This window comes from Solea solea, chromosome 18 (assembly GCF_958295425.1).
Source record: "Solea solea chromosome 18, fSolSol10.1, whole genome shotgun sequence".
NCBI lineage: Eukaryota > Metazoa > Chordata > Actinopteri > Pleuronectiformes > Soleidae > Solea > Solea solea.
The window spans coordinates 4,991,972-5,010,388 of record NC_081151.1 but is presented as its reverse complement, the minus strand read 5'-3'; the positions used below and the strand labels follow the sequence as shown (position 1 = coordinate 5,010,388).

The window sequence follows — 18,417 nt, the reverse complement described above, 5'->3', positions numbered from 1 at the left end:
ACTCTGCCAAGCCCTGAGACACTGATTGCTAAAAAGCCCCAGCCTCTTTTATCCAAAGAGTTAACATGTGCTAATGGACTTCTCTTCTTATTTAAGTGCATTAATGATTAATGGATCATGATGTGCGAAACGTTTATGATAAATGCTTTTTTTAAAATATGTTATTTTGCAATATTTACCATATGTTCTCCCTCTGGATAGACACAACAAGAGCAAAGAGTTGCAAGTCATGGCTTTGCTTTAACTGCGAGTTAATTTTGCAGTGTGTTTTTTAATGTAAATGAAGGTGAATGATATAAGAGACAGTTTATAAAGTGAATGCAAACAAACTTCTATTGTCTGATATCAACTGCCATCCATTTTCTACCACATCTATGGTCAATTTAGAGTGTCCAGTTGACCTAATCCTTGTTTTTGGACTGTGGGATGAAGCTGGAGAACCCGGAGAAAACCCACACACACACACGGGGAGAACATACAAACTCTATGCAGAAAGTTCCCTTGTTCCAACCCGGGGCTCAAACCCGGGTTTTCTTGCTGCAAAGGCAAGAGTGCTAACCACTACACCACCCGCGCAGCTGTAAATGGAAACATAATTTACAAAATTGACATCATGTTCTATTGAAGAAGACCTAAAACTGCAATGGAGACCATTAACTCCTCAAGGGAATGTTTACAGGCATGCGGCTAGTTGTTAAGATTATTCTTAAGCCATTCTCGCTTCCAACCATCAATCAACTTAAAAAATATCCAACTGTGAAAACTGACAGAGCGTAGAATGGGTCCAAAAAGTCCAAAAGATTTCACTTGGACAAACATGTTTACATGTGATCTAAAAGTCTGGTTTTAGTCCTCTTTAATGATTCCAAGGCCCAGCACCAGCACCAGCTTTACTTCACAAACCCTTCTCTCACTGCACTATTCCGAGCCACCGCCCCCTCTGTGGAAAAGAGAGTCCCACATCTATGAATGTGCATTCACTCCTCGCTGTGTCACGTTAGAGAACAGGGAAAAAACCGTGTAAGCACTGTCTCGTGTTACCACCCTATCACAGCATCACCGCTGCCCGTCTCGCTCTCCCCTCTGGCCTTGGCTCAGTCGATTCTGATGATTATTACGAGCTTAAAAGCTTGGGCACTCCCTTCCTATTCTCTTTTCCGTTGACGAGGACCGGTTTCCATTTAAAACAAACACAGTGGCGTCAGATTCAGTGCTGGATGTATTTGGAGGTGTGTAAATGGATTAAGCTCATGTTGCCTGAAACGTGTAGGTTGCCCAGGAGGATGGAGGGGATGATTTAATGTTTCCCACTCCAGTTAAAGATATAGGATACGGATTTAGGGGACTCTTTTGTGTGCTGCGTGTTCTCCAGAAATCTGAAAGTGCAAAAAAGAAATAAATATGCTGTAAAAGCAGGTGTAACTGTCGTGCAGCAAGCTCAGAATGACAGTACAACAACACAGGTTGAGCATTTTCCATTGCTCAGGTTTTTCGCCCACTCAGTCTGATGAAAGTAATCATGGCTTTGTTATGGATTTGGCCTCTACCATATGAGTTATTGATGGACCAATTGGAGTGGAAATGGGTGTCGGCACAAGGCAAGGTCTCCCACAAGGACAATTCTATTATTTTCAAGCTGAAGAGGCAGAAATAAGAAAATCTGCCAGTGATTATCTGACCCACTCACGTAACGTCAAATCGTGCAATCTCCTAAACACCCCAAATCCAGTTTGAAATCTCCCTGCGTGCCAGAGGACGGCAACATCATTTTGACAAATGGGCTCTGCAGACCTCTTTGACGGCAGCAGACATTTGGTCCAATCCATTTCTGAGTGTCGTGAAAGTGTGCAACGTAATAAGCTTAACCAAAGACGTCACAAGGGATACAGTAATAAAGTCAGGGGTGCTCAGAAATGAATCCAGAGTGGGGATGCGGTTTAGGGACGAGGTTCACGTTCTGGAGTGGAGCCAGATGGTCTGATCTGCCCCCTGAGGGCTCTATCGTCTGGCTGACCGGGGCGATTAACATTCGGGACCTGGGTGACTCATCTCTGCTTCAGTCTCAAAACCACAGAGGGGTTACAGAGGGGTAACAACACTCCAGCGACAGACACTTTCTCTCCCCCCCCTCTTCCTCCTCTTCATCAGACTCATTTCCATATTTAACCCTTAGTGCTCATGCAGCACGGATCTGTGCCGCAGGTGCACCCATGGTAATAATACACAACTCCTTATATGGACATCCTGGGGGGGGGGGCGGGTGTTTATTGGTCACATATTCAGGTTTTAAAAAAATGCAAGGGGTTTTTGCGCCTTCTTCTGTGTTGTTGAGTCATAGATATGATTCATTTTATATAAAATTTTTAGTAGGGATATAAAGTAGCAATATTTGTGCAGAAGTCACAAAATAGAGCCTTTTTTTTTCTTCCTTTTTTCTATAAAAACAACCCGAGTGAACTTTGAACTGTGATCTTAAACATTTTGAGTACATTTTGCTCAGGTGTGTTTATATAGTTGGTGAAAGTCGGTTTGAAGCTTTTTTTTCATGATTAAAGCAAGATTTCTGATTGTTTCAGCCTCTTAAATGTGAATATATTCGTCATTTATTTTCTCCAGATAACTAAGAAATCATTAAAAACCGAATCATTCTGGTTTGTGGACAAAACAAGGCATTTGAGTTGTTTGACAAACACTGATCGACATTTTTTCTGACATTTTATGGACCAAATAATTGTTAGTTGCAGCTCTATATAAGACATAGTTATGGAAAGAAGCAGCCGAAATGCTCCATGTTCTAAGGGTTAAACATCATATGTAAGCAGCACAAAGTGCCGGCAGTACATTTGCGAGGGAAGTGTTGTTGATCACCATATTTCATTTACGGTCCTCATTGTATGACAAGCTGTAGTAATTGTATTATGCTCTGAGTGAGACTTGATTCTTCTTTTTAATTTCTTCCCACTCTGAGCAAGCAAGCTTCCAAGTCTCCGAGCAGAGAAAGAGCTAATGAAGCATTCAAAGAAAGTCGGAAAAATGGTGTAAATCGGGCGAGTATGTGTGCAGCTTTTGTTCATTTGCAATTATACTTTATCAGCTCCATTCAGCACACTGAAAGCATTCTGTGCCAGCACGGGGAGACGTTTGAACAAGTCAAAACGTCAGAACCTTGGAAGAATACGGTTGTAAAAGAGGAACAGTGGTGCCGCACTGAGCTAAATTCACAATGCTTTATTCTAAAACCTAAAAAAGACCCACTGAACACTCATTTTGAGCATTTTCTGAGCTGTGGAATTCACGTCTGAAGCTTTTTGTGTGACAATAACTGAAGTGAATGGGCCTTTGTTTGTGTTTAAAAGTCACAGTTTGCACACATTACGGTAAATTCACCCACTCTTTTCCGAATTTGATCCTGAGAATAACTTTTTTTAATAAATATTTGTTGACAGATGAACCAACCATGACATTTTCATCAGCGTAACCGAGTAAGAGCATAAATGATCTGGTCAGCTGTTCTCATGAGTGACGGTCATCAGCTTTGCATGTTGCTGCACCCTTGAGGAATTCAATCGCAAAGTTAATCCATCATCTCTGCACATTTAATGGGCATTTAATAAGCTGCTCAAGATATTTCTGTCTTATATATCATTTATTTTAGATACATCGCTTTATAATGGCAAAAGCTGTGTCTATCATTCATATTTTCCCGATCAATAATGTGAATTTGTAATGACACACCCGTAGACAGAGCTCTAAATGATCACTATATGCTAATGCTATTCTAAGTGCTGGATGTAAAACCTAACTTTAAAGCAAATCAACCTCACGGGATAGAAATATGTCAATGTGGTGTTGGCAGATTTCCGCTGCACAAGTAACACAAACGCCACACAACTTCCTCCTCATAGCAGCACATTTCTTTCAAATCGGTGGCGCCGCATTCGGCACAGCTGCTGATGTAACTTTAATTGACTACCTTGTGGATTTTTGGGCCGAATCCCACATCAATAGATTCCACGGAGAACCGCAGACGTCAGCAGATGTCACCTGTCGGGCTCCGACATGTCTCAGTGTTCAGACTTGGCAACGTCGCTCCTGAACAAGCAAAGTCTCCGTCTGGACAACTCAAAGCAGTGCTGACTTCTCAGCTCTGTATGTGTCAAGCCTGAGATCCAGTATGAGTATCTATATAACAATATTCAGCCATTTTACTTTCATTATTTAACCCTTTAACGCCTAGGCCAGAAAATTGTCCTGTGAGTTAAGTGCTTTTGCCCATTGTTCCAGAATAACTTTCAATATCTGGCAGTTATTTCCAATTTACTGTATGTTAAAATAGTGTATTAACAATTCAAAATAAGGAAAAGTAAAACATCAGACTGTAGCTGTACACGGACTCTATATTTTGTGTGTTAAATTTGAAATTTGAACAGTATAAAACATATTTAGAATAACATTTACATAACAAGTTATTGTCTCAATGTCCAAATACAGGCCAAAAAATGGAAACTATTGCATGTAACAGGCGTTTTTTTTTCAGCATGAGTGAAATTACAGTAATAACCACACGTGGGCTTTTGACATGCAACTTCTCAGCTTTCGGAAACCGTTGGATTTCATCCGATAGCGCAAACGGAGGCATTTTGCGATACGCTCGGTGTTAAAGGGTCAACGTCATATTTTGGGATTCACATTCTAATCTCCTTTTAATCACTTTCCAAGCTCGCAAAAACTAAAAAGAAATATGTGGCAGAGCCATGTGGGGACCACGGACGCTTGTTGTCTCTGTTATATTCCAATTTCCACTAATTCACTGTGTCAGCACTCCCACAGGCCTGAGGTTTGCCCGGCGTATCACTGCTGTCAAACATGTCACAGAGTCGCCCTCAGGCCCCCGGGCACCAGCGGCTTTCAACAAACCAATGTCAGAGCCGGTTCCAATGAGCCATTAGCATTTCGAGCACACGAGATGCGAGAGTTTATTCTTCATTAGCATCCCCAACAACTGCTAGTGAGGCTGGACTGAACTGTTTATTCATCAGCCCCAAAGACTGTCCGTGGGATTTCCATTTGGCCCAATTTCAAATACATACTGTACATTTCTGATGTTTTTTTAGAGTAGAGTAGGAGGTATTGAAGGTTTCATGCGTGCACTTCCAAAAAAATCTTTGCAGTAAGCAGTAAGTAGGGGGCTTTCCACGGTATTTACAATTTGGACACAATGCTGCCGGCCAATTTCCCTCCTCTCCTCCAAGCTCACTATTAACATCGCCCTGTGCATGCATGCATGCATAGACTTAATAAGAAGTACGGAAACACTGGCTGCTATATTGAATATGCTCCTTTAAGGGCATAGTGTCAGCAATGTGCAAACAGACAGGGGGGGGGGAGCAGGAGATGCACTGGCACAGGAAGGATTTTTACTCTCTGGAGAAAAAAAGCCTTTTATTGCAGTCACAGTGATTCTCCGTGGATGAGGTGAATTATCCTGTCAACACACTGCTCTGCCTGCCAAAACACTGCGAATTATTATCCCATTATGATTTATGTTTGCCTGGTTTTCCAGGATTTTCCAGTGTTGGTTTCTTCTGCTTAACTGGGGGGGGAGAAAAAGAAAGGAAAAAAAAAAAAAAAAAAGACAGACCAGTGTTGGTTATATAAGAGATGGAGTTTCGCACTGTTTCTGTTGTTTTAGCTTATTGACCTGACTGGGAAAGCAACCCACACTGGCACTTAGAATACAGTCACACCAGCTCCAGCGTGACCCTGACAGTTCAGCCCATACCAGCGCCTCCGATAACAGCTCCCCGGCTGCAAGTGGAGACCGTGTTAAAACAGTCATACGTGATAAAGCACCGGCAGCTGCCGGGGTGATATCCAGAGCGCTCGGCTGAGCGGCGCTATCTTAAGTGCACAGGGGAAACCGAGGATAGTAGCCCATGGACACTTTCGGACGGAGGCTGGTTATAAAAGAGGAGAGATACTGTGAACCGTGAGCCTCTGTGGCCCTTCAGAGAGAGAGAGAGAGAACAGAGTGTGACTCATGGACAGCAGCGAGAAGACGGGCAGACGGGATTTCTTTTGACCAGCACAACTGCAGGACCACAATTTCAGTGTAATTCTGTACATATTTCAACTCCTTGTTTCCTGTTTCTTAATCGCCCAAAACATCAGACAGTCACTAATACAAATGGTGTGGGTGATTAAAGTGGACGCCGACAGTAATTCTCCTTAGATTCAACATCCATTGATCCAGTCTGGAAAAAAGTTGTATCCTGTGTTCTTTTCTCCTTAAAAAAAAAATACCAAGTGATGATATGAATAAAAGATGGGGGATAGCGGTCCACATATACTGTATTTCCAAACATGGAATGCTTGAAATGAACCTCAATTATTAATCAGTGAGAAGCGAGAGAGAGAGAGAGAGAGAGAGAGAGAGAAATAAACTGGGGAATGTAATTAAAACAACAACAATGGAGCACAGAAAAGGTGGAACTGAGAAGAGATGAAAGGACAGTACGGATGCCAACCACCTTTCCACTAGCAACAAGGTGGCAACAATTTTATCATGAGGCGAGAGGAAATACAAATCCCGTTGCAGCCACTGATGTAACAAAGTGTCATGGACTCACCTCGCAGGACTTATTTAATGAAACACTCGCGACAGAGTAGAACTTAACAACAAAACAAAGGGGACCAAATGACCTCAAATGCAGGGAAAGAGGAAAACGTCAGGAGGATTCATCATGTAATTACCATAAATGAAATCCATCCAATAGTAGTTAGCGAGTAGACAGTCTGGACCAGCGTGTTGGACTGGTCAAGTGACAAACTGACACTCGCTCCCTGGAGCCACGTTCTCAGCTTGGCTAAGCGCGTGGATTTCCTGCAGCGATTCGCTGCACAGATGGAGCTTTTAGAGAAACAGCACATTTACATCCAAGTACAAGCAGAGAAAATCCTTGGAGTGCATCGAGCTCAATAAATAACACGCTCGCAATTGTCAACAAAACTGTACTCTGTGCTAATGGCGTGCCAGCACAACTTTCCTTCTTGGCTCGTTATTAATATTTATCCACCAATGGCTGCAAAAAAAATAAAAAATAAAACATCTGGATGAAAGTGTAAGGTGACTGCAGCAGCAGCAGCAGCAGCAGCAGCAGCAGCAGCAGAGCACCCACCTGCCAAGAGTTATACAAACAAACTAAAGAATAAAAAGGTAGAGGGACTGTTTCTGTCACAGCTCAGGTAAGTCTCGGTCCAGCTTTACCCATAGATTGTGTATTTAAAAAAGGACATCGTGTTCCAGTTCCCCTGGCACACATCACCAGAAGTTCCCCAGTCCATCGCACCTATGGTCAATTTAGAGTGTCCAATTTTACCTGATTGCCATATTGCATGTTTTTGGACAGTGGGAGGAAGAAAACCCGGAGAAAACCCACGTGCACACGGGGAGAACATGCAGAAAGTCTCTCGTTCCAAAGCAGAATAACTAAAACCACTTGGTTTGCATCACAACAACACTAAGAATGTGTACTCATTCATAACTGCACGACCCACTTCTCTTGGAACAGAGTTCAAAAGTTCTTGAGGCAGCTAGACGTGCCGCTTTTATTATTTCACGGGAGCAGCGAGACGGAAGACGATGGCAGCGCGGCACCTGCAGACAACTCCGCCCTCTCTAATGGCTCCAGACACCACGTCCACCTTTGTCAAACCACCCACACACTAACTTAGTCCATCAGAGACACATAATAGACGCATAGTGGACCTCGAATGCATTTCTAAGACTTGACTTCACCGGAGCTGCTCTTGTAAGACGCTGAGGTCGTCCAGCTGACAGGGGGCGGCTCATGCCTTTGGGAAGGAGCTGCCATTGTTTTCCCAGGTGACTGAGCATATTTGTGGCCATCTGCCCCTCTCTCCCTCTCTCTCTCTCTCTCTCTCTCCCTCCCTCTCTCTCTCTCTCTACAAGCATCACCTTCACGCTGTGCCAAGCTGCCCACCCACCAAGTCCAGAGGCCATGTTTGCTCTGCCCTTAAGGCTCCAGCGTCTCTCTATTGTTTCGCCTTGTTTGCATCTTCAGGTGCCGTATAAGCAGCCACGGTTCTCAGTCATTCTGCAGAGCTCAGGCTCCAGTTTAAATGAAGAGAGCTGAAACTGTGCAGATGATTTGAGTAAATCTTCTTATCAGAGATCCAATAAGTGTATCGATTGGACTAGAAAGCGGATGATTTGAACTTCTGAACTTCTTTCCATTTTCGGCGTAAACGATTTTCAGGCTTGCTTTTCTTTTGTTGGTTATTAATGTCAGCCCTCTCCGGTTAAAAACATTTGAAATCACAAATCTGTATAAATTGTTCACTAGTTTTCATTCCAAACTGTACAAGTTATTTTAAAAGGGCAGAGAACGTGATCTCGATTGGCAGTTAACCCTGAGAACACGGAGCATTTCATGTACAGAGCTATAAGAATGTGCTCTATAGAGCGTCTTACAGCACAACCCAGGCAAACTGATGACAAATGTCTTTCTATATAAACTCGAAATGTTTAAAATCGGATTGAATTTGTGAAATTTGTGAAATACGTCACAGTTCAAAAATTTGCTTGGCTTTTTATGAACAAAAAGAAAAGACAAACGCATTATTTTGTGACTTCCGCACAATTATTGCTACTTCATATCGTGACTAAAAATAACTTTGACTCAACAACCCCCCCATACACACACACACACACACACATACTCACACACACACTTTTAAAGCCTGAATGTGTGACCTATAAACACACACTCCCAGGATGTCCATATAAGGAGTTGTGTATTATTCCCACCGCAATCTAGCATGGGTGCACCTGCGGCACAGATGGCCTGACAGGCTCACGTCTAACTCAGAGGTGAAGCCAGCTAAAGACAAATACTTATTTCCCGCTCACAAACTAATAACAACAATAACAACAACAACAAAAACCTCTGCATCTGCAGCTTTCTTCCTCAAACACTTCAAAGCCCGGTCTCAAAGCAGGAAGCGCAGAAACATCCCGTCAGCCTCTTAAGTCGTCTGTTTGTTGTCACTTTGTATGACTAAAACATGAAATGATGAATATTCCCTACGGCAGCAGCCTGACAAGCAAAAATGAGCCTCTTAAATGTGTGGCCTCCAGGCATGTGAGGCGTTACGTAACCGCGACTCGGGAAAAACACAGAAGAGAATCCACACAGGAACCCGCTGATACGTCCTATACTGCGGCTGCATAAATAATGAATACAGTAACCTATAGACCACGATCGTTCAGACATTCGGTGTGACATCTGTCATGAAATCTGCGCTTCAGAGAGAGAAAGAATGGTGATTTCATAATTGATTATCATTTCCGGATCCCTGGCGGAGGCAGTGAGTGACTGGAGATGCCAGGTGCTGCTCTAACAGGGTCTGTATTTACCCCACACCTGTGGTTTGTTGCTGGTTTGTTGCCTCTTGTGCTGCCTCGTGCCGACGCGTGACACTCACTTCGTCGCCGCTTTGCAAGACAAGTTAACAACGGACATATTTTATCTTTTTATTTTATCGTTTTTATCTCGAGCTAGGAGCCGCAGTAACAGTGACTACCGGCGGATCAGTGGAAGCTTTTTTGTGCCTTGTAAGTGGGCTGTCACAGCGCTGGCGGGAGAAATAACAATCTATTCGTAGGCTGAGGAGTAATAAGCACCTCATTGGCTGCTCCAAATCCTATAGCCCCGGAGAATCAGCCACTTCCTCCCAGATGAACATCCACATAATTAGCCACCGATGCCGCTCAGCCCACTCCGATCAAAGTGAGGTGCCATGGATACAAGGTAATCACCCTTGACACTGAGAGGACCCCCTTCGCTGCCCCCCCCCCCAAAATAAATAAATAAATAAAACCCCATTGAAGGGATTTAGAGCTTATTCTGACACTGCAGGATGATGGTGATCAGATGGCGGTAAGAAGAGGGTTCTGAATCTCCAAGTAGAGGACGACTGAAAGTTCAGTGTAGTCATCATTGTTGAATGACGAGCTCAGTGACACTTAAAGCTGCAGTGCGTACTTTTTGGTGATTGTCCATGGCCTCAAAATGTCCGTCTAGACTCTAAGACTTATTATAACCATGAAATTGCAGGAAAAATGTCCCGTCACTGAGTGCTTTTTGCCCATTTTTCCAGAACAACTGTCAATGTCTGGCAGGTATTTACAACTTACCGCATGCTAAAATGGTGTATCAACAATTTGAAATTAAGAAAAACAAAATGAACACCAGATTTTACGTGAACAGTATAAAACATATTTAAAAACAACATTTGTTTGAGTTTATGTCTCGAAAATGGAAACTATGTACAGGCGTATTTTTCCCAACTCTCTTCTCACTGGCGACAAAGACGCCGATTCGCCGGCTTCTTGCGACATCGCGAGTGAAATAACTTTGACGTGCAACTTCTCCGCTTTCAGAAACCGCCGGAATTTTCCAGATAGCACAAACTGTAGCGTGATTATGGGGCTGCAAGTGGTAACAGGTTGTAACATCACCTATATAAGAATCTGAACTGCCATCATTAAGTGGCATCACCTGCATCCAGGCACTTATTGGACGACAGCAGCTGTCAATCACACCGGTGTCCACTCATAATGGGCCCCTTTGTCTATTTTCTTCTCAACGGGAACATACAGCACGTACAAAACTGACGTCATGTGCTATTGAAGGAGACCGGGAACTAGCTATTTGTTCGCTGGCTTTTTAAATTACACGAATTATACTTTCTGAGTGACTTCACAGAGGGGAACCGGAACATTCCGTTATGGTGTAAACAGCAGCAGTGCAGGAGTGGGTGGAGCCATAGATATCACTGCAGAGACTTTTCGTGGTGCGTCTTTGTCTCACTGTGACGCTGCCGTCACCTACTTCTGACGATTCATCAATTACTAAACTAACGGTCAACTATTCTGATCATTGGAGTGTTTTTAATAGTAAAAAACAAGTTATTTTTAAGCTTCTTAACCCTGAGTACGCAACTCCTTATATGGAAATCCTGGGGGCGTGTGTTTATAGGTCACATTGTTATGATTCATTTAAGTTATGATTCATTTTATATCGCATTTTTAGTCGTGATATAAAGTAGCGATAATTGTGCAGAAGTCACAAAATATAAAATAGTTTTTCTTCTCTTTTTGTTCATAAAAACGAGCCGAGCGAACTTTGAACTGCGACGTATTTCACAAATTTAATCCGATTTTAAACATTTTGAGTACTTTTTGCTCAGTGAAAATGATTTTTTTTTAATCAGATTTCCTAGGTTGTGCTGAAAAAAGAATATAAGACACTCTATATTGCACACCCTTTATAACCTGTGTATATACCGTGTGTATAAACTTTGGTTTATATTTAAAAGTTGTGCACGACTAGTTTTAATTTTGACAGTGAAAAATGTGTGTTGTAGTCGAGACACACTGTTTACAGAGCAGTGGAGCTGGAGTCTGCGGGTCGTTACACAAAAGCAAATTATTCCCCAGTGACACACACACACACACACAGAGACTCAGACTTGCCTTTCTGTAGACGATCATATTGGGGGAGTCCTCCTCAGGATCAGTGGTGCCCACGCCTCCCTGGTCTCTGGAGCCCTCTGCCATTGTCGGTCAGTCCTGGTGAAGAAACAAGAGGAGCTGCATAAACACCCAACATGCACTGTGGACAGTGGAAGAACATGAAATGACAATTTGATAAACATGAGCCAGCGTTGTCTCCTTTCTATGCTGCCATAAGGAGGCAGCAGATAAAAGAACCCAGGCAGGGTAAAGGGATGCAATTTCAACATTTAGCTATAATGTTGAATCATAAACATGAATGTACGTAGTGATTATACCGTATGTCACTGCTGTGTAGTGTGTAACCACTCATGCACATGATGTTAAGTCTGTTTCACGACAATTTAATTGTGTTTTGTTTGATGCAATTTACAATAACGCGCAACGAGTTTCCGGGCGACAACAGCCGTGTGGTCAAATTCTGTGTGTTGGCATTTGGAATATACACTTATATATTAGAAGCTGCCAGTGAGTTAATTTTTCTACATGAAATAATAGAACAAGCTCTGGTTTTAACCGTCTGAATTGTTTTCATTTTGCTGCTGAAGTGACAATTAATGTCATACGAATATAATTTAACAGAGGTAAATGGTCCATATTTACAGTATATAGCGCCTTTTTTTAGTCTTGACGACTACTCTGAGCTGCTTTACACTAAAGATTTGCCGTTCACCATCACTCATCTTTCATAATCCATTCACACGCTGCCTGGCACAGCTGACAGGAACTAGCAGAGGCGGGTATCAGAGGAGGGAATCAGCGCCGGGAATCGGAGATGGGAATTGGAGCCGGGAATCAGAATCGGAGGCGGGAACCAGAGCCGGGAATCAGAATCGGAGATTGGAATCGGAGGCAGGAACCGGAGGCAGGAACCGGAGCCGGGAATCGGAGATGGGAATTGGAGACGGGAACCAGAGACGGGAATTGGAGCCGGGAATCAGAACCAGAGCCGGGAATCAGAATCGGAGGCGGGAACCAGAGCCGGGAATCAGAATCGGAGATTGGAATCGGAGGCAGGAACCGGAGGCAGGAACCGGAGCCGGGAATCGGAGATGGGAATTGGAGACGGGAACCAGAGACGGGAATTGGAGCCGGGAATCAGAACCAGAGCCGGGAATCGGAGCCGGGAACCGAAGCCGGGAATCGGAGCCAGGAACCGAAGCCGGGAATCGGAGATGGGAATTGGAATCGGAGACGGGAACCGGAGACGGGAATTGGAGCCGGGAATCAGAATCGGAGCCGGGAATCAGAATCAGAGGCGGGAATTGGAGGCAGGAATCGGAGGCGTGAACCAAAGTCAAATAACATAATAATAACAACTCCTTACCAGCCTCACTAGGGACACGTGACTGGGGCCGATTACTCTGTCCTACTCTGACCCTGATAATACTCTATAATACATTATAAAAGTGATGCTGACCGAGGGCCATGATTGGACGTGCCTGTCCTAAGGCGTTCTAAACAGTGAATACTAAAAGAAAGTGTTTAAAATCACTTGATAAGTGATGAGTTGTGTGTTTCCTTCATCTGACGACAGCTACTTAAAAAAGAAATAAATAAGAAAAACAAACATTGGGATATCACTGCAGCGAGGCTGACGATGACTCATCTTCCTTAACAAATAAAAGCGGATGTTCAGAAACACTGAGCCGTGATGGTTTAACTGTGGTCACCGCGCCGCTGGCCACGTTATGTTTGCTCTGTGTTTTTTATTTTTTTATGCCGACTCCATTAACTGCAATCATATAATGGCCGTCTCTGATCTGCTCGCACTCGGCACATTAATGCCCGGCGTCATACTTTAAGAGCTGCTGTTAAAGGATTTGTTTACAGTCCTCGTCACTTTCTCCTGGCTGTGCATCCCCCCCCCCCTTTAGTTCTGTCTTCCCTTTGCCATTAAGGGGTTCCAATGTGTAATAAAATGGGTTAAAGCATTTGTTAGGCCTTTAATCGCGTGGAGGAAAGAGGGGGTGTGAGGCCTGTGGATTACACACTTCAACACGTTCATAAGTTCTGGTACTTATAAAAGTAAGGAGGATAAAGCTGCCACGGCTCGGTGGGCCTCGATATTCACTTTTAAAGATAACATGTGTTTGAGGAAGAACAACGGAAGCTTCTGAGGGCAGAGAGGATGGAGTTTGACAAGGAGGCTGGCACAGTATGAAATCTTCATACATGAATTAGTAACACTGCATCTCGCCAAAGGGCAGGGAATAGCGGGGAATTACATAATTGCAGCACTGCGATGTTGCAAGTTTGAATGAACACACACTCAAATCTATTTGCGCCACATGGCGACGAGCATGCGCGAGCGGGTGAATAAGTAATCATCCACCTGGCTCGCTGTTTGTTGTTGCCACCGCAAAGTGCAGAGAGTCTGAGCACATAAGACAGCTCATCTTTGTCACTGTGTCCACACACGGCCACTGCTCTACATGGATTACATAGCACCACCGGCTTTAAGTGAAACAATAGAGTGGCCACAGGTCTATAGTCTTAGAAAACAACCTCCTCTCCCCTCATGGCCCTGTCCATGAAAGTGTGCGTGTGTGTGTGTGTCAGAGTGAAGCAGTTCAGAGTGTGGACAGTGTGTGCTTGACGACCGGCGTGTCGTCACGCACACACTGCAAATGTCAATTTATGAGGTGAAGAGACTGCACAAACACACACACACACACACACACACACACACAAACACACACACATACACGCTGCAATGGCCCAAATAAACAAGTGCACCAGCTCCCATTCAACTAAAACAGACAGAATAAACTGGCAAAGAGTTCACACACACACAAAGCAAGGCATGCTCCCCACACACACACACACACACACACACACACACACACACACACCCAGAGTCACACTGAGAATGTGAATCTCACTCTCAGCAGGCAGCAGAGCAGCAGAGTGCGGCACAAACATCTGTGACACCTGACGGTTTTTTTGGTTGTCATCACTGAGGCCTTCATTACCTTAGAAACACACACACAAAAAATAAAATAAAAAATAACGGCCGGTCCACTCTGCTCCCCCAGCTGGCTCCCCCTTAGCAACAAGCAGCAGGCAGGTTCATGGTGTAATTGGCAAAAAAGGGGGTGGGGGGGGAGAGGTAGAGGAGGGGATGATGAAGAAGAAGAAGAAGAAGAAGAAGACAGGGGGATGAAAAGCAGTGGAGCACAGAGAGAGAAAGAGAAAGAGTCTGTCAGGTCACTGCAGTATTCCTCTGTTCCTCCTCCTCCTCCTCCTCTCCTCCTCTTCTTCTCTTCTCTTCAGCAGTCCTGCCTTGCAACAGCAGTTCAGGAGATCCTCACATGTGCGCACCTCGTTCATCCCACCTCTCCCTCTGTCTGCATGTGCTTCAGTCTGAGTGAGAGCAAAAGAGTGGGGAGAGAGTGTGTGTGAGACAGAGAGAGAGAGAGAGGGAGGGAGGGAGGGAGAGGGGTGGGGGAGTGAGAGAGAGAGAGAGAGAGGTAGATCAAGTTGGGAAAGGAGTAGGGATGGAGGAATTAGAGAGAACATAAAGAGGAAAATAGAAGGAGGAGTAAGACAGGCACAGAGAGGATGTGTGTGTGTGTGTGTGAGAGAGAGATAGAGGGAGCTGTGAGTGCACAGTGAAGAGGAAAGGAGGACAGAGAGAGAGAGAGAGAGAGAGAGATGCACACTGCAGCAGCGCCCACTGATGCTGAAAATAAGAAACATTTCATTAGAGGGATAATGAAATGCTAATTTAAAAACAAGTTACTGCTACTGAGCACACACACACACACACATACACACACGCACAGACTATAAATACACAGTATATTACACTCTCTGAGCCGTCGTCAACTTCCATTCAAGGCTTTGTGAGCAAGAGGCTGCTCTCTCTCTCTCTCTCTCTCTCTCTCTCTCTCTCTCTCTCTCTCTCTCTCTCTCTCTCTCTCTCGTAGCTTGTCTCCCTGATCCACAGTTCACACATTACACCGCCACAACTCAACTATTTGTATTTCTCGGGCCGTTATTTGTCATCGTAATGAATCTTTGAATATTTCCCTGTGTGGTATTTGAGGAGGGCAAACATGCAGCAGCCACTCGTGCATGCCTATGCTCTCTCTCTCTCTCTCTCTCCCTCTCTCTCCTCTCTGCTCGTGGAGACTCTGGGACCATTGAAGCTTAAATGGCAACACAGACGAAGCAAGTTTTTTTTTTTTTTTTTCCTGCAGTAAATGAGATCCCAAAAGCCCCCGAGGAAGATACTACAGAAAAACAAGACAAGGCCAATTTGTGAATGCATGCATGCATGCAGCATGAACACACACACACACACACACACACAGTGTTTGTGATGACAGAACCAGTTCACCACTCGTCAGAGAACCTTCATCCTCTCACAGCCGCATGTTGTCCTCTAAGCAGACTTCCCTTTCATTGTTTTTGAAAAAAAAGAATTCAAATATTTATCATCACACACACACACACACAGAAATTTGAATTAAGCCAAAAACAAATAAAAGCCTGATTCTCATTAATGAAAGCACCATTTCCTCACTTGTATTTTTTCTCCTCGGGCAAAAACAATTCAATTTTTTTTTTTGAGCGACTCAAAACTGCTTCCCTCTGTTAAAATGTGGTAACCAAGGGAAACCGAGGTCACACGGCCATGTGAGTGGCGTGCCTCTTAGAGTGTGAAACAATCCGGAGGCCCGCGCTCGCTGCTTGGCCGACACGTCTCTCAGCAGAATGAGAGCAGGACTGTGTATGTTTTATACAATTACTATTTTACTTACAGCTGCCATAGAGCAACCTGCCACACACACACACACAGAGTGACCTGTGATCAGCATATCTTCCCTGTCCCATGAGCTGCTCTGGCATTAAGGAGTGCAATCATTAATAAGGTGTCAGTCAGACAGACAGGCAGGCAGGCAGGCAGACAGACAGACAGGGACAAATCTAATCTGCTTTAATGGGGACAGGCCTGCTATAATCTGCATTAATGCTAAATTATTGAACAGCCTCTTTCACGACCACGCCACTATCAGAGCACACACACACACACACACACACGTGCAGTGAAGCCGAAGCCGAGCGCAGAATTGGTGTGAGATTATTTGAAGGATTTAAAGTGCACAACATTTCCGTCCATCTTCGAACACTTCATCCTCACACATGAGGGTCCCTGGTGCCAATCCCAGCTGTCACCATGCACAGTTCACCAGGGCCACACATAGAGACACTCTAAATTTAATCTCACACCTACGGTCAATTTAGAGTGTCCAGTTCTACTGTACAGGACAATACGGGGATTAGTGTCCTAATCCGTGTATTGCATGCAGATAAAATTCAAGCACTTTTCCAGCACTTTCAAGATAAAATATCAACTTTTTCAAGGAACCCGAAGCTTTAAATAAACTCTATATATACATATATATGACAAATAACACTCCCTGTTTACATTCATTTATGTTTTACTGTTGCTCTTTTGCAGATATGACGACCCAATTAACATAGCAAGGGAACAACGGTTCCACTCCAGTATTAACAGAGCTGTGTTATTGTTCAAGTGTAAATACTTGACACCTGTAGAGGATGTTTTTTTGTTTGTTTTTTCTGATTTTTTTTTTTCTTTTTTAAAAACAACAAAAAACTGCATACATATTATCTGGATGTGTTCCAGTAAAGTGAAATAGATATAATTATCCTTGACGTTATAGCATTGCTCAAACAACAAATCTAATGGTGGCCTAAGACTTCTGCACAGTACTGTACAATCTTAAAATGTATTTTTTGTGAAATGATAACAGAATAAGCCACCCCCCCCCCTATTTTTTAAGTTATTTCATTTCAAATGTTAAGAGGTTATTATGTCCAGTTTTCTATGTATTGTAGCTCACAAAATAGTATCTGTGCTCCAGTTTCTGTGATACAGAGAGGTGTGGTTTATCCTTTTGGCCACAAGATGGAGTATCAACTAAAGTGAGCACCGCTCAGGAGTAAACAGACAAGCACATGTGTATGAGAACAGTTTCCTCCCGTTTCCATAGCGACAGCGCGCACCAGATAACTTTATATTATCATTTTTTTCAGCGTGAGAAATACGTGAGACTGGATGAAGTAACCCCCGAGCTAACGCTATCTAGCTAACAGCATGCATTTGATATTTCAAGGCTCTGTACGAAGACTGTGCGTGTTTTTGGACTGAGGGAGGAAACCCGGAGAACCCGGAGAGAACCCGGAGAGAACCCGGAGAGAACCGGGTTTTGAATTCTCGCACTTTAGTTGTTCCAATTTGAACCAAACTCGGTGCAGTTGTTGCTCTCGTGATTCCAAACAAACGTCCAACGTACCTCCGTTAGCTCCGCCCACCCAGAAGTCAGCCATTTTGGGAAAAACAGAAATGGCTAGCAGGTTTGAGCTAGCCCTGCCAAACTTGCTCCATATGTTTTGCGTTAAGTTAAGTTCTTTGTTAAAAGTTGTTAAAGGATTTTCTCTACGTCAAAGGTTAAAATGGCAGGAAAACTACTTTAAAATTCCACTTTTTGACCGTTGAGTGAGGGAGACAGTGAGGTCAGGGAATTGCTGCGCTCCCCATGGGGCGAGGGCCCTTTCGTGACCTTTCAGGTCCTTGTTATTCGTCTCATTTTCTACACACTCCGGTCTAAATCCCTCAGCTCCGATCACATACCCTGGTCTATACAGCAGAACAGTATTTCTGATTTTCCTCCATGTACCACTAGAGGACGCTCACGTAGCACTGGTGCTACGCGTCACCGTAAGAGGGAGTTACTCGTTCAACCGTGTGTCCAGACGTTCAGCAGAGGCTATAATGAGGTTTG

The 18,417-nt window shown here is 43.9% G+C and overlaps 1 protein-coding gene across 4 annotated transcripts in view; it reads right to left on the bottom strand.

Annotated features, from left to right (window-relative positions):
• The window catches only part of LOC131445267 (regulator of G-protein signaling 6-like), a 43,428-nt gene extending 28,430 nt beyond the window's left edge, over nt 1-14,998 (bottom strand). For 2 of the 4 annotated variants that reach the window (XM_058616222.1, XM_058616223.1), the window contains exons 1-2: nt 14,575-14,998; nt 11,561-11,656 (exon numbers count right to left, since the gene is read on the bottom strand). In XM_058616222.1, coding sequence (XP_058472205.1) covers nt 11,561-11,644 — 84 coding nt within the window. In that variant the 5' untranslated portion in view covers nt 11,645-11,656; nt 14,575-14,998. Of the gene's footprint in view, nt 1-11,560; nt 11,657-14,484 lie in introns of all 4 variants that reach the window. The other 2 variants (XM_058616220.1, XM_058616221.1) reach the window with 2 other exon arrangements.
• Between the last annotated feature and the right edge of the window lie 3,419 nt (nt 14,999-18,417).